The sequence below is a fragment of the Ahaetulla prasina genome, chromosome 3, assembly GCF_028640845.1.
Source record: "Ahaetulla prasina isolate Xishuangbanna chromosome 3, ASM2864084v1, whole genome shotgun sequence".
NCBI lineage: Eukaryota > Metazoa > Chordata > Lepidosauria > Squamata > Colubridae > Ahaetulla > Ahaetulla prasina.
In genome coordinates, this window is record NC_080541.1 from 187,071,151 (window position 1) to 187,087,019 (window position 15,869).

Here is a 15,869-nt window from a genome sequence, read left to right on the forward strand (position 1 = left end):
ATCCAGGACATAAACTGTTTCAACTCCTACCCTCAAAACGATGCTATAGAGCACTGCACTCCAGAACAACTAGACACAAGAACAATTTTTTCCCGAAGGCCATCACTCTGCTAAACAAATAATTCCCTCAACACTGTCAAATTATTTACTAAATCTGCACTACTATTAATCTTCTCATTGTTCCCATCACCAATCTCTTTCCACTTATGACTGTATGACTGTAACTTTGTTGCTGGCAATCCTTATGATTTATATTGATATATTGACCATCAATTGTGTTGTAAATGTTGTACCTTGATGAACGTATCTTTTCTTTTATGTACACTGAGAGCATATGCACCAAGACAAATTCCTTGTGTGTCCAATCACACTTGGCCAATAAAAAATTCTATTCTATTCTGTTCTGTTCTGTTCTGTTCTGTTCTGTTCTGTTCTGTTGATGGCTAATTTGTCTGAGTTGCAAGCTTCCAGGAATTCTCTAAGAGTTTGGGATTTAGCTTGGTCTAAGATGCTTAGTTTTTCGGTTGAAACTATGATTAATTCTGTCTATGAGCTGTGAAATTAAGGAGTTTTCATTATATCTTCTGATTGCTAATTAGTATTCATGGATTTGCTTTGCTTGTTTGTCCTACATGTAGATGACTTCTGTTTTTCCTTCTTGGGCTACTGGGCCTTTTGGTTTTTTTAAGGTGGGTTTCGTTGATTTTTGTACTATTATTATACCATGTAGTTGCTTGTTTTGATCTGAGATGTATAAGTTAACTTTTTCATAGCTTTAAAAGCAAGCACTGTCATACATAAAAACATGATTAAAAACAATGGCTTCTGTTATAATATTCATAAACCATTCATAAATGTATTTATGACTAATTATTTACTCCTATTATTCTCCAAACTTATGAACTCCATACTTATTCTCCAAAGCACCTAAAGGCAGGACAAGAATCAATGGGTGGAAACTCGTTAAAGAGCGATCCAAACTAGAACTAAGGAGAAATTTCCTGACAGCAAGAACGGTTAATCAGTGGAAAAGCTTCCTTCCTTCCTAGAACTGTAGCTGCTCCATCACTGGAGGTTTTCAAGAATATACTGGAAAATTATTTGTAAGGATTTCTGCCTTGACCCAGGAGGGGGTCGATTGGACTGGAACAGGGGTCTCCAACTTTGGCAACTTTAAGCCTGGAGGACTTCAACTCCCAGAATTTGCTGACTGAGGAGTTCTGGGAGTTGAAGTCCTCCAGGCTTAAAGTTGCCAAGGCTGGAGACCCCTGAACTAGAAGATCTCAAAGGTTTCTTCCAACCCTATGATTCTACACCTCTTTTGCATATGAAACCATTTCTGGTTTTCCATAAGGTTTCATTATTCCAGCACTCGGATTTATGTCTTACATCTTTATAGTTTTTGTTTTAAAGTATTAGATTAGGCGTCAGAAATCATTATTGATCCAGATTTACCAATACATTATGATCTTCTTCCTGTCCACTTGAAGGGTAGAAACCTCATTTTTCCTAAACATACCAGATTACTTTAACTGTGTCAAGTATGTTGTATGAATGGTTGCTATTCCTTGAGAAACAATGGATTATGTTCCCAAAAATAGAAATATGTGTTACTGTCTTATAAAATTGACCCTCAAAAGGACACAATTCTAATGGAATAATACATGTTTGAATCCAAAATAGTTTTGTTGGCTTATCCAGGCAGAAATCTGCTTGGAGAGCTAAACTTTTCTAATGCCTTCAAAAGATACTTCTATTTTCCCCCAGTGATTACTAATTCCCTGAACACAGTAAAAAAAAATCCCAATTCCCTCAACTGCAACTTAATATGTTTATTTTGCTTATAGGAACAGAACCCCTTGGTGGGTAGATACCCAAACATTCCCCAGTTGTACAAGCAGCAAACTTGTCTAAATGGATTATTGCTACAACTATTTCTCACACAACACTATGGTTCTTTCACATTGTGCTACCCTCTGCTACCCTGCTAAAGTCTAAAGGCAACCAGAGCTTCCTTACCGTGCAAGTTATTTTGTCTGGTCCCAGGGAAGTTTTGATAATAAATTTTATCTAAGGGAAACCTTGTCAAGGAAACTGCAGGCAAGTTGCTGAAAATACGTCTCTTACAAAATCAACCTTTGCCAAGCACTACAATGAAAGGGATCTCAGCTTTCCCAGGAAAATGAGTGGTTAATTCATTTAATGATTTTAATCACCACAATTCTCACAGGACCCTACCAAGGCAAATATCTGGTCCATTTAAACTGGAGCAGACTATCAAACCTCTTCACTTAAGACAGTGTTTTTCAACCTTGGCAACTTTAAAATGTATGTACTTTAACTCCCAGAATTCTCCAGTCAGCATTGACTGCGGAATTCTAGGAGTTGAAGTCAACATATCTTAAAGTTGCCAAGATTGAAAAGCACTGTCTTAATATCTGAGATATAAAGATTATCTTTATTTTAATACAAGCCTTTCATTACAAAGAACCTCAGGCAGATTTCTTGCTTCAATCTTCTCATTAATACAGTAAAATGGAAATAAACTACTGACAGGGCAAGCCACTGGTATATAAAATAAGAGCAAACCCCTTCTAGCACCGATGTTACCTAATTTGGTAATGAAACCTCTGCAAGATAACAAGCAAGCTCAGAGGGCACCAAGGATCCCACAGTTTAATCCTAAATTACAATATTCTCTTACATTGGGAGATTTAAATAGTGAGGTTAATAGAAAAGACATAATTTCTCTCACACAGTCCCATTATTCTTACTTGTGATAAACATTCTATATCTTTTTTGTTTCTTTTTAAATTGGCCAAATCTTCCACCCAAAGCCCTAATTTCTATTAAAGTTTCAGGCACAATCTCTTCATTCTCATTCCACAACTCCCCACATCCTGCACACCAACTGCAACTAACTTTGTGTGTAATGCTTTTTCTTCAGGTTGCTCAATGCAGCATGCAAGAATTTTCTCCCCTCATATTTTATCCTCACAAAAAGCTTTTAAAAGCTATTGGTTTATCCATGAGAATTCAGATGATTTAGGAATGGATGTACTATTGAAATTGGTATTTGAAACCTTAGCCAAATATTCTAACCACTGTGCTCCCTTTCACACAAACTAGGTACACTTTGAGAAGTCAAATCTGGTCCTGCAAAGGCCTTACATTATACATATCCATATTCATCCATTTGGAACTTTTAAAAAACCATTCGGCAATATTATTTTCTGGATGTTTATTACATTTTATAGAATCTGTTTCACTACTTCTTATTTAGAACAATTTGTCCTTCCTGCCTCTTTGTTAATTTGCACAAGTAACCTATTAAACATGAGAATTTGACTGAAAGAGAAAGAATTTGCCAATAGTGAAAGATTCCATTACATCATCACAAATCAAACAAAAAATAAACATTACTTATGGCAGTTGTATTATTATATTGCTAGAGAAACTGAAGAATCAGCAGGGGCTAAACTCTCCTTTCTGGTAGGCTTTTCTGCAAACCCAGTGTAGAGTACTTTGGGCGAGCACTAAGTGGGGGGGGGGGCTGGTTAAATGTCCAGAGCAATTACTCTAGGCAAGAGCAGAGATGTAATAAATCTCCTTTGCAGGCCTGAAATCGTGGGGAAGGTGTCTCTCTGGTCAGTTGCAGACTTGCAGGTAAGCAGAAGTTGAAAACTTACTAACTTTAATTTTATTTCAGAAAAGCTCAACAGAGGGAATGCTGCTCTATTTACTTTTTCATTTAAGGCAGTATGTGTGTTTCTAATTCTAGGTATAGGTCTTTAGGTTTCAGAAAAGGGAAAAAAAGGCAATCTGTAGCTCCCCCCCCCCGTATTTAAAGTGATGTGTGTGCCCATGTTTCCAGTTAGATTTTGCAAAAACGTTTGTCTTTAACTTTCAGAAAAAAGTAGATTTCAATGATGTTTTCCCCCGTGTTTCAGGTACTGGTTTTAAAATTTAAAATATAAAGTTACAAAATATAACTTATTGGAGCTTTAGTTATTTCAAAAAAGCACAAAACAGGGTGAGGATTATCGGTGGATGAGATATTCAAGAGGAGAGTTATGTTAATCATTGATTATAGGGCAGCTTTAATGGCATTAATTATGGTTAGACCTGGTCAAAAATAAATGAATGAATTAAGCCTTTAGCTTTATTTTTCCATGCATTTCAGATACTGATTTAAAAAACTCCACAAAAATTAACATTTCATTAGAGCTTTCTTTATTATAAAAGTGCACAAATTAGGGATTGCTTAAACATAAAGGCTTTCATTACAGTTAAGCCCTAATGTTACTGGAGGTCAGTGTATTCCAGGGGAGAGTTAGCTTGATCATTAACTTTAGGGCTGGCAACCAGCTGTTCCTGATGGCACTCAGTAGCTCTTCCTATCCAATAGGCATACGACCTTGTGATATGGCATCGGATGGAGTTTATTTTGATGACGTCACTGATTAAACAAACAGATAAGCTCTATATACTATACACTATTTAAGAATATATTTTTAGAAAGGAAAAGCAAATTATACCTCTGTTCGCTTAGTACAGGTAGTCCTCATCTTACAACCATTTGATCAATCGAAGTTACAATTGCACTGAAAAAAGTGACACAACTGTTGCAGCATCCCAGGGTCATGTGATCTCCATCTACAATCTTCCCAGCTGGCTTCCTACAAGCAAAGTCAATGGGGGAACCCAGACTCTCTTAATGACTGCATGATTCACTTAACAACTGCAGTTATTTGCTTAACAACAATGGCAAAAAAGTTCGTAAAATTGGGTGCAACTCACTGGTCTCAACTGTGATCATTAAATTGATCTGTGAACTGTGATGAACTGTGATCATTAAACTACCTGTAGCTCCCTTGATATATTATTATTATTATTATTAATAATAATAATAATAATAAAAATATTTGCCATCAAATTGTTGTGGATAGATTTTCTCCACGATGATCTATCTCGGGGGTGTCAAACTCATGTTGTCACGGCAGCATCACATGACGTATCGGAACTTTTCCCCCCTTTGCTAAATTGGGTGTGACCGTGGCCACCGCATGATGCATCTGGCCCGTGGGCTAGGAGTTTGACAACCCTGATCTATTCCATAACTTGGTTATTTCAGGTCTTTCAATTGGGCACTCATTGCCACTGCAATTGAGTTCATTCAGCACCATCATAACTGGACTGTTAAGCAAGGACTATCTGTTCATACAGTATGTTAGTGAATAGTAAAAATCCAAAATCCAAAGCTGACATAGCAGATTGGAGGTCTTGCTAGATCTAGCTATTGTATAATTCTACTACTATAATACTAAGAATCTATTTTTTCTTTCAAAGAGTAACAGAGATAGGATTCAGACAAGAAAAGGCTCTAGAAATTTCCTAGTCTGCTGCTGGTTTTAAGTCCTGAGAACGGCAAGGGGTGTAGATGAAGATTTCCCGAGTTTGAGACCCTCTACGCCAAACTGGTACCATTAGGGTAAAGTTGGCAAAGGAAGAATAGTCAGAAACATTAGATATAATTAGCTTTGTTTAGTAGTCTAGATTCAATTTTTTTTGGTTTATTTTAATTGTTTAGATGTCTAGATTTCATATAACTTGGTTTGGCATTTAATACCTCAAGGGTTTATTCCCTTGTATTTATTAAATATAAATATACTTTATTCACTGTTAGTTCAGTTAGTTCAGATGGCTACTAGGGCAGTTCAAAACTGCTTAATGTACCATGATACAAGGCAAAATGGAGCTATTTGTTTATAAATTTACTCCTAAGGAGGGTGGGGAAATGGGAAGGGAGATTCCAGAGGACAGTGATGGCTAACCTTTTTGCCGTTGCATGACAAAAGCGGGGGAGGGGAGTATGCGCACCTGTGCCTGCACCCATAATTCAATGTGCCCCACACCTGTGCATGTGCCCACGACCCCCCCGTGACCCCCACTTTTGGCACAGGATGACCCGGTAGGCCCATTTTTTATCCTCCCCAGGTTCCAGAGAGCCTGGGGAGGGCCAAAATGGCTTTCCCCACCCCACTGGAGGCCCTCCGGAGGCCAGAAACAGCCCGTTTCCCGACTTCCGGTGGGCCCCAAAGGCCCGAAAATCAGCTGGCCGGCAAACACATGAGCACTGGAGCTGAGTTAGGGCAATGCTTGTGTGCCCACAGATATGGCTCCGTGTTCCACCTGTGGCACGCATGCCATAGGTGCGCCATCACGGTTCTTGAACAAAGCTAAAATGTTCCCACTTTTTCCTGCCTCCTCCCCCCTCACTAATCTGCTTAATCACTGCATGAATCTGCAGAGCAAATATAGGGGAATTCAGCTTCTGCTTTGGAGAAGTAAGGAAAGAGAGGTAGAACAGATCTTATTGTGCTTGGAGCAAGAATAAGCACCACCATTTGCATATACTGGCAAAAAAAATCTGGAGTCTGCCACTGGGAGTTGTGCTGCAGATCCTGAGCATCTCCATTCATTCAAAGAGCATTATATACTCTTCAGACTTTAGAGAGAGAACAACCATCACGTATGTAGAGACAGCTTTAAAAATCCATTTTTAAAAAACCCAATTGCAGAATAGAGAAGGACATAGCAAGACTCATTTTCAGAGCAAATCACAAAATATATTCTTCATCCTTGAGATTCATTGACTGGTTACACAATATGAATTAAGCTAAAATGGCTTCCCATCATTTATGGTTAAGAGTGCTGTAGTAAGTCAACTACTGACTTAGCAATGGGGAAAACAATCCATGAATTATAAAGCAGGAATTTTAATGGCAGATTTTTTACCTTCAGAATTAAGAGGCTTTTAAAATGGCTTCACTCCTTCCAATAACACCATCCTATTGCTAAATGCTTTCCTGTAGCCTTGCAGAAGGTCAGAAGGCCCCAAGCCTCAAATGATGCCCACTTTTCTTAGCACACCAGGTGAACCAGGTTATTATATGAAGATAGTGGGCTGGGAAAGCATGTGGATGTCCTTCCTTCTTATCAGATCTTCATGTACAGAAAAACAATAAAAAAACCTGTTCCCTTGGTGATATGCTGGAAATCTTTGGTCATCACAATAGCTCCAATAACATCCATCCATCCATTTCTCAAAGTCTTAAATGTTTCTCTGTTGGTAATTTTGGTAATAAGCTAAGTAGAAAGTTTTGAATCTGTTCTTGCATGTTTTTTTCCCCTTAAAAACAAACCAAACTTGGCTCATCTAAATCTTTTTACCCAGGTTTCTGAATAGCATATACTATGCATCAAACAGATGCAACTTCAGCTGAATGCCTGCTTCTAAATGCCTTACAGATCTCGGTGTGCTTAAATGGATTAATGTCATTATTTGAATGAGGTGCTGCTGCTCTTAAAGCAATGTAATTAAAAGCTTCTTTGCCACAAAGTTTGTAAAGCACTTTGTTTTCAAGAATATAAGAAGAACCCCAATGAATCAGGTCAAAGGGTCCATCCAGGCTAAATGTCTGGGTCACACTGACTATCTACCTGCCTTTAGAAGTAATAGCAGTCACTTTACAGTCACTTTCTATCAAAGACAATCTGAAGAATGTTACCTGTGATTAAAGCTAATTATCTTCCAGGACAGGCATGAAGATTTCAAAACATGAGGCTTCACAAATAACTAATAAGTCTAATAAATGTTTTGATTTACAATATTTTGTATAGAACCTCAGGCATGCTGGTAATGATTTTCTCAGTATATGCTTTGAGGAAAACAATAGAAGCATTTGTGAGACTTCTTTTTAGAGTCCATTTTTTAGCGTCTATCCAGCCACTTCTTTTTTCTACAGGCAGTAAATCTTTTTTTAAAAAAATTTTTAAATTTGCATTTATATCCCGCCCTTCTCCGAAGACTCAGGGCGGCTTACACTATGTTAAGCAATAGTCGTCATCCATTTGTATATTATATACAAAGTCAACTTATTGCCCCCAACAATCTGGGTCCTCATTTTACCTACCTTATAAAGGACGGAAGGCTGAGTCAACCTTGGGCCTGGTGGGACTTGAACCTGCAGTAATTGCAAGAAGCTGTGTTAATAACAGACTGTCTTAGCAGTCTGAGCCACCAGAGGCCCTGGAGAAAGAGGTCTAAGATTTAGGCTGTCTCCAAATAATACCTAGAAACCTTCTTTGGCATTAAAATAACTTTACCTAATACTTAAAAGGCACAGGTGTCTAATTTGTATTACTTTTTGTTTCATAACAAATTCTTGTTGAGACTTTATTAGGAATCCTGTTCTGAGGCTTAGACTTTTATTTTCTTTTTTCAAGCAGCATATCCATTCTGAAAATGCATCTGGTTTGGTTAAGTGCTTAAGGCCCCAGGCTAGAAAACAGGAGACTGTGAGTTCTAGTCCCTCAGGTATGAAAGCCAATTGGATGGTTTTGGCCAGGCACTATCAGCCAGAGTGATTGTAGGGAAAATAGGATGAAGAGGAATACTATGGATGTTCGCAACCTTGAGTTATTTATAAAAAATAATAAAGGTGGGATAAAAATAAATACAATGACAGTAATAATTGGTGGGATCATAAAAGAGAAAGTCATAGAAACTAAAGAACTAAAGTGCTCTGGGACTTTAGAATTCAAACCAATATGGACCTGCCACATAACACCACAGACTTAACAATTATCACTAAGACAGACAAAAAAGTCTAGGCAATGGACATGGCAGTGCCTGGAGAAAGTAAAATAGAAGAGAAAGAACTAGAGAATATAACAAAATATTGTTTTACAAATAACAAAAAGAAATAGAATGACTCTGGTAAAAGAAAGCAAAGGTACACTTATGGGATCACCACTTTCAGGACATATAGTGGAGGTAGTTATGCAACATCTAGAAGCCATAGCATTTCCACAAATATAATCCAAAATATGGATCAGATAGGTACACAATTTCATTATAATAAAGAAGACCAATTAGAGAACACCCACAGAACCATCAATAACATCTTCAAAAGAATTGAGTTTACCAGAGAAGAAGAAAATAACAACTTGCTATCCTTTCTGGACATCCTGATCTGCAGGGACCACAATGGCAAACTAGAAACAAAAATAACAAAAAAAACCATCCACACCAGCTACTACCAGAGCAACAACGAAAATTCCCACAAGAGAAGCTGTGTTATTTAGACAACCACAAACTCACTGCAGGAGCTCTGAACAGCAGAAAAGGGAAACAAGAGTATATATACAACATATTCCAAAAAATGGATTTCCATGCAACCTTATCAAAAAGTGCTTGACCACTCAACTCAATATAGAAGAACCAACAGAAGTGCTAAAAAGAATAACACTGCCATACATCAAGAAGATCTCCAAAACTACTACAGACTACTACGGTGTTTTCCTGAAAATAAGACCCACCCTGAAAATAAGCCTTAGCCTGATTTTTTGGGGTGGGCCTAATATAAGCCGTACTCCAAAAATAAGCCTGGGGGGTGGATGTGACCAGCAGAAGAGGCTGTGAGCACATGAGGACCACAGCTGCAGTTCTCCAGCCCCTTGGTGCAGCGCAAATACCGATAAGTCTGAGCATGGAGGCAGAGGCGGGGAAGTAAAAAACAGGTGATCCAGACATGCTGCATGGCTGCCTGAGTCACAGGAAGCTCAAAGGAGGCTTGCGCGGCAGCACGTGGAGGCAGAGTCATGGGGGATGGGGGAAGCAGGTGATCCCAAACACCCCACATGGGTGTTTGTTTGGCGTGGCTGCAGGCAAGCCAAGAAATGGTGGGATAAAGTGGGTGGCATGTTGGGATTGCCTCTGCCTCTACCTGGCTCTGCTGCACACTTTTCCCCCAGAGTCAAACAAAACTTTGCTTGCAAAGGGGACGCTTTGAAATGGAGCTAATTGCTCCGTTTCAAACCATCCCCTTTGCAAGCACATGAAGCTTTGAGTCACCGTCATCTCTCCGTCTGGGCGAAAAGTGTTTGGTCACCTATGGGGTGCTTGGGAATAGATCAAATCGCTCTGTTCCCAAGCACCACATAAGCTACCAAACACTTTTTGCCTGGATGGAGAAATGATAGAGACTCAAGCTTTGTGTGCTTGCAAAGGGGGTGGTTTGAAATGGAGTGATCAGTTTTGTTTCAAAGTGTCCCCTTTGCTAGCAGACAAAACTTTGTCTCCCTCTGGGTGAAAAGTGTTTGGCCAGCTACCACCGGCCCCGCCTCTTTGTCCCACTATCTGCTTGTCCATGGCCTCAATCGGGCTCTCTACAGGCTCTGGCCTTCACCCACCCTGCCAAGAGATCAAAGAGCCCCCGCAAGGCCAGCAGCAGCATGGACAGCTGCTTGGCGGTCAGCACAGCAACCGCCATGGCCAAGAAGTTCCGAGGCTATGCCAGTAGAGAAAAGAAAGAGAGGGAAGAAGTGGGCATACTGCTACTAGAATGTGACAAACAGTGGGCAGAAATGGTCAGCTCATGTTTTGGACAGCCCAAAAGTTACTCCACTGAAGATATGGTACATTATAGGTATTTTTTTTCCCATCCTAAGGGAAGAAATTTAAAAGCTCAACCAGCAATAAGCTGATCTAAAAGTATTAATATTTCTACTTGACCAAGACTTCCATAAAAGCACGAAGTAAAAAAAAACCTGTTGTTTTCAAACTACTAGCCCCTGCCACATTATCAGATTAAATAACTTTCTAATTGTTTCCATAGCACAATGTTCTTCTACATGCTATTACAATCAGCCACAGTTCAATGGCATGTTCTTCTCCTGTCCCCACAGCTGTGAGGTAATAAGACCAAGCTGAGCAGTCATTCTCCATGTGTTTGTTTAATGGAGTGTCACATCCCACCTACAGCTTAAACTTTCAGCAAGGCTTTACAAAGAACAAAAGAAATGACCAAAACCTTTGCTTTACGCTCATATTTCCTCTCTGCAGACCTGTATTTCAAAAAAGCTTTTTTTTTTTTAAAAAAAAGAAAGGCCTGGATTTTCAGAGGGATAGCTGTGATTGTCTCTGAAAGCAGAAACAATGTGGTGTCTTGTGTACCTTAATGATAAACAAACTGATGATGACAGTCTAAGGGTTTGTGATTGACATTCCACTTCATCAGATAAATGGAGAGTTAGTGAACAGGAGAGAGGATGAATGCAAGACCTACTGCCAAGTTTCTGAGGGGGTTAAACAAGAGCACTGTCGGTGCATTAAGCAGGAAAGAGTTCTTACTAAGGGAAAAGAAGAAATAGTATAAACTATTAGGAATCCTGCATTGACCAAAGGATGTAATTTTGTACATGGCAATAGTAGGCAGAGCCCTGGACTTTACATTCATATTTCAATAACATCAGCTTCCTAGACTTTTTGAGTAGGACTGTAAACTCAAAATACATGGAAAAAATTTGTTAAACAACTGCAATCAGGAATGCCATGCAGGATTTCCACATGTGATGTGCAGGGATTTGGTACATTTCCCCCTCTACAGTAGAATAAACTGTATTACCTTAATTGGCACCACTGACTGAGCAAATGTAAATCTTTGTTTAGCTTTCTAGATTTGGGATGCCTGTAAATGTATGTGTGTGTGTCTATAAAAATGGTCTTAGAACAACTCCTGTTTAAGATGTCAATGCAACTGCAGTTCTCAGCTAACCTCACCACTGCAAGCCCATTTTCAAGAGGGGAAAGACAATACAATATATAGAGTATATCAAGGGTCAAGTCCCATAGGCTAATCACAATGTTTTATTATTATTTCTTCAGAGAAAATATTCCTACTTTTAGGAATGTTCAAAGGCCATGCATTATAAAGAAAATTCATAGAAGAAAATGGCAATGAATGTAAATATTGAGTGTAAATTATATAATAAATATTTATGGTATTCACTTTTAGTATATCCTTTTGAGATATTAGAAAAAAGGTTTACATATACATTGAGGATGCTTTTCTTTGTTGATCCTAATCTAACTATCTACTTTTTAAGGGGTAAAAATAATAAATAATAAACATAGATAAGTTTTAGTTTACCTGTGACAAAATACAGACTTTTCTAGATACAGGTGTTTGTTTCTTGGCAATAGCATGCCGAGCTTTGAGAGATTTTATGTTCATATTTTGTAAGTAGAAAATTAAGACTGCAGTCCTATGTAAATGAAAATGTCCCTTTAAATTCAGTGGAGGTTAAATTTGATTAGACATGCAAAACATATTCTGTCAGCCTGTAATATTTCTATTTACTCCACTGATCACTGACATGATGCATAGAGCCACAATCAGGGCCTCCAAATCTAAATATGTAATGGAAAAGTCACACTGGACAAGTGCATATTTATGAGATCCAGGTTTATGTAATGTGTACCCATATTTGTAAATTCAATAATGACTTCCTTATGAATTGTTTACTTTTCTATCTCTTTAAATTGGTGATTAGCTGCACTATTCAAGTACAGAAAGCCGCATAGCTCCGGAACATGTTGATAGCAAACAGTGTCAAGGATTAACAAATGCGCCCCATTGTGGTTGTTTATTTCCTTTGTTGTTTCTATGGTTTCAGTGAAGGGGTTTTTTCCCCTACTAAGGTTAATGTTAGTATGAAATAAGATCAATACACAAGTTATAGAATGATGTTTACTAGCAATTAAAATGATAGTCGTTTCTTCAGAATTGGGGATAAAAAAGGAAAGGACATTCTTTTATTAATGGAAACAGTCTGGCTGAGACATCAAAGCACTGGATTCTTTCATGCTCACTGGAAAATTTCAGAAGCTTAATTCCAACACTTAGCAAGATAAAAAGCAAACTTATGTTAATTATATAGCTTAAAATGAACTCATAGTTATTCCTCTACTCTGTCAATAGAGCTGTTGAAGTTAACAGATCAGAAATGTGATCCCAACGCTGTAGGCAGAATATTAGTTCAGCGAACATATGATTCTCAAAAAAGACTCTTACTATCCCCAAAAGCTAATCATCAATAACAGAACATGATAGCAGATTATAAATTAATGATGTTATCTGGGGGCTTAATAAAGATAACCAATTGATGCCAGTCAAGGAAAGAGCCTTGCATGCTTATTCTTCTCCTTGACGTCAGAAGCCTACTTCAGTTTACATTTAAAAAAACAACACTACAAAGTAATCTAAAATTTCAGTTTAAAAATGCAGAAATTTTAGCTAATATGGGTGGGTTAAAGAATCATGATAGTGGCCACGTGATCAAAGCTCCACCCCCTTTTTTATTGCATGTGACCTATGTCAAGAACTCTGTGTAGTTGTGGCTGCCATTTTGACTTTTTTGAACCCTCAAATATACCTTTGTTTAACAGAAATATCTTGGACAAGAAAGTATAGTAGTAAAAAGCAAACTAAACCCTTCATGCCCAATAACTTCCAATAAATCATTGTGTACAAAGGCACCTTTCATTATCTGCACCCCCCCAATGAAGTTTTAAACTATAATTCCCATCATTAACATCTAGCACTATCTTAAAATAAAGTTATTAGTCTGGGTTAGCATTATTTAAGGGAAAAGCAGCTCGCACAAAGAATCACCAAGCTGATATATTGTAGCTTGGCTTCTTTGCAGTGTTTTGACCAACACTTAGATACAACATTTCTATTTAAAACTTGTAAAAGTGGCTTTTTGACCAACTTCAGATAATAGGAAGAGGAATCCTCTACTCCAGTATTTTGGGGACACAGCATTATTGGGTAGGTGTTAGGAAGTCTTGGCAAGTTGATCTATATGCCCTATGAGAATTAAATTATTGTTAAATGCACCCAGATTATTGCCAGTCCCTTCTTCTGAACTGACAAGCAGACCTGTGCCCAGCATCGTAGACAGCCTCTCCCTGCCCTGGCTAGGGAGGATGGGAAATGTTATCCAAGACGAAGTGGCTTTTATCATCACGGGTGATACTGTGGGATCCCCGGTGTTGCTAGCTTTTGAGGAAGGCCACTGCACGCCTCAGTTCACCGCGTACAAACGCTTAATTCCAGAGAACCCTCTAGAGTCCAGAGGTCTCCAACTTGGGCAACTTTCAGCCTGGCGGACTTCAACTCCCAGAAACCCCCATCCAGCAAAGCTGGCTGGGGAATTCTGGGAGTTGAGGTCCGCCAGGCTGAAAGTTGCCCAGGTTGGAGACCTCTGCTCTAGTCTGCGTGTGCAATAGCTACTGCGGGGAGAGAGGGACCCACAGAAGCGGGACTCCGTCCCAATCCCCCCAAAATAAGCCTGCTTTCCCCGCTTCACAGTTCTCCTTTCGTTTATTCCCTGCCGAGCCCCGAGGTTCCAACACCGCTCGCCTTTGTTGTTCTTATTTCGGATTACAACCCAAAGGGGCGGCGCCGGGTGGAAAAGGATGCTCGGCTGCAGGGAGCAGCGGGAATTTGGCGGGTTGGGATGGCGCGGGGCACCTGCAGAGCGGAACAGCTCCGAACAGGTAAGCTCGATCGATCAGCAGCAGCAGCCCCACACGAAGGAAGAGCCTGGCACGAGGTCGTCTCTCTCAACCTCACCACCTCGCAGTTCCTGCTCAACAGCGCGCGCGCCCGCACGGATACCCAGGCACCCGCAGAGCCGGCACCCCGGTCCCTCACTCCCCCCCCCCCCTTAACCTTTTAAGACCCCGAACGCCTCCGGCTCCTCCGGCCCCGCACTGACCCAGAAGATGAAGTTGAAAAGGAAGAGCAGGAACTTGACGCAGCGCATCCCTCCTTGCACTCGCCCCATGGCAGCAGCGGCTCTTCCTCGCGTGCTTTCTTCCTCCGTCTGCAGGCAGCCCAGAACAAGCTGATTCCCTGTCGCTCAGAAGCCGCGGCAGGCGCCTTTACCCCCTTTGCCGCTTTCCAGCAGGGGAGGGCGCAGGGGCGGAGCCTGCGAGGAGGAGGCGGGGCGGAGCTGCGGGTTGCTTAGGGCCCTTTGACCTTCCGCTCCCAACGGAGACTTCGCCGGGACTCGGCTTCTAATGTTTAATTAAAAAAAAGAAGTGTGAAGGGAAGGCTCGAGGGGCCCGAGAAATGTGCCAGCCTTTTCTTTTGTTTTAACTGGGACGGGACGAGATGCGCTTTGGCGGGAATCGTGGCCGCCTTGAGGCAAAAGTCTGCTCGTGGGAACCGCCTCCAAGATTACAGTTTGGCACTAGACTTGTTCCTTGATATCTCACCTCCTTTGCTGTCTTCAGGATCCGTTTAATTCCATTAATGCTTGTCCAAGACGTGTTTATATATATGTATCTGTATCTGATGGCTAGGCTGGGAATAAAAGCTACCCTGTCCACATAGCAGCTGTGTTCCCACAAAAGACAGTGGAGCAAAACAAATCCATCATTTTAGCCTACGCTGACACCGGGCAGTTGATGGTTCAGTCGAGCTGCAGAAAACCGGATTTTTTCTGCAGACTGTAGTTAAACGCACGTGTCCTGGGAACACAGAAGAAAGTTTGCAGCTGCAAACATTGATGCTGTTCTAAGGTACTTTTCTCATATTAAAAATTTAAAAAAAACTTTCAAAGCTTTCTGCAAACGGATTTTATTTTCCTAGGGAGAAAAATTGGCTTACAGCATTATGCACAGCATCACTTTTCTACTTGTAACAATTTTTCATTTTACTCTAATACTAGATAGTACTAAAAGAGGTCACTGTTTTTAATGAAGATGTTTTTAAAAGGGGAAATAGTCTCAGCATGTAGTTGAAGATGGATTTGTATGCCTAATTACCACAATAATATATTAAAAGTCCGTGGTCTGATATCTAAATTAAGGTAGCAATTGGAACACTGTTGGTTTATTTGGGGACTTACAATAGCATTTGGGAAGAGTGCCTTGGAGTCAGTATTGACTCTTAGTGATTGTCTAGAAAGTCACTCTCTCTCAGCTCTAGGAAGAAGATAGTGGCAAACCA

The 15,869-nt window shown here is 39.9% G+C and overlaps 1 protein-coding gene and 1 long non-coding RNA gene across 2 annotated transcripts in view; one reads left to right on the plus strand and one right to left on the minus strand.

Annotated features, from left to right (window-relative positions):
- TSPAN2 (tetraspanin 2) overlaps positions 1-14,805 on the minus strand; it is a 57,021-nt gene extending 42,216 nt beyond the window's left edge. Inside the window, exon 1 of the mRNA XM_058178439.1 lies at positions 14,632-14,805. Coding sequence (XP_058034422.1) covers positions 14,632-14,700 — 69 coding nt within the window. The 5' untranslated portion in view covers positions 14,701-14,805. The remainder of the gene's footprint in view (positions 1-14,631) is intronic.
- Positions 14,806-14,893: 88 nt separating this feature from the next.
- Positions 14,894-15,869, plus strand: part of LOC131196045 (uncharacterized) — a 51,637-nt gene continuing 50,661 nt past the window's right edge. Inside the window, exon 1 of the long non-coding RNA XR_009154613.1 lies at positions 14,894-15,439. This is a non-coding gene — a long non-coding RNA (uncharacterized LOC131196045). The remainder of the gene's footprint in view (positions 15,440-15,869) is intronic.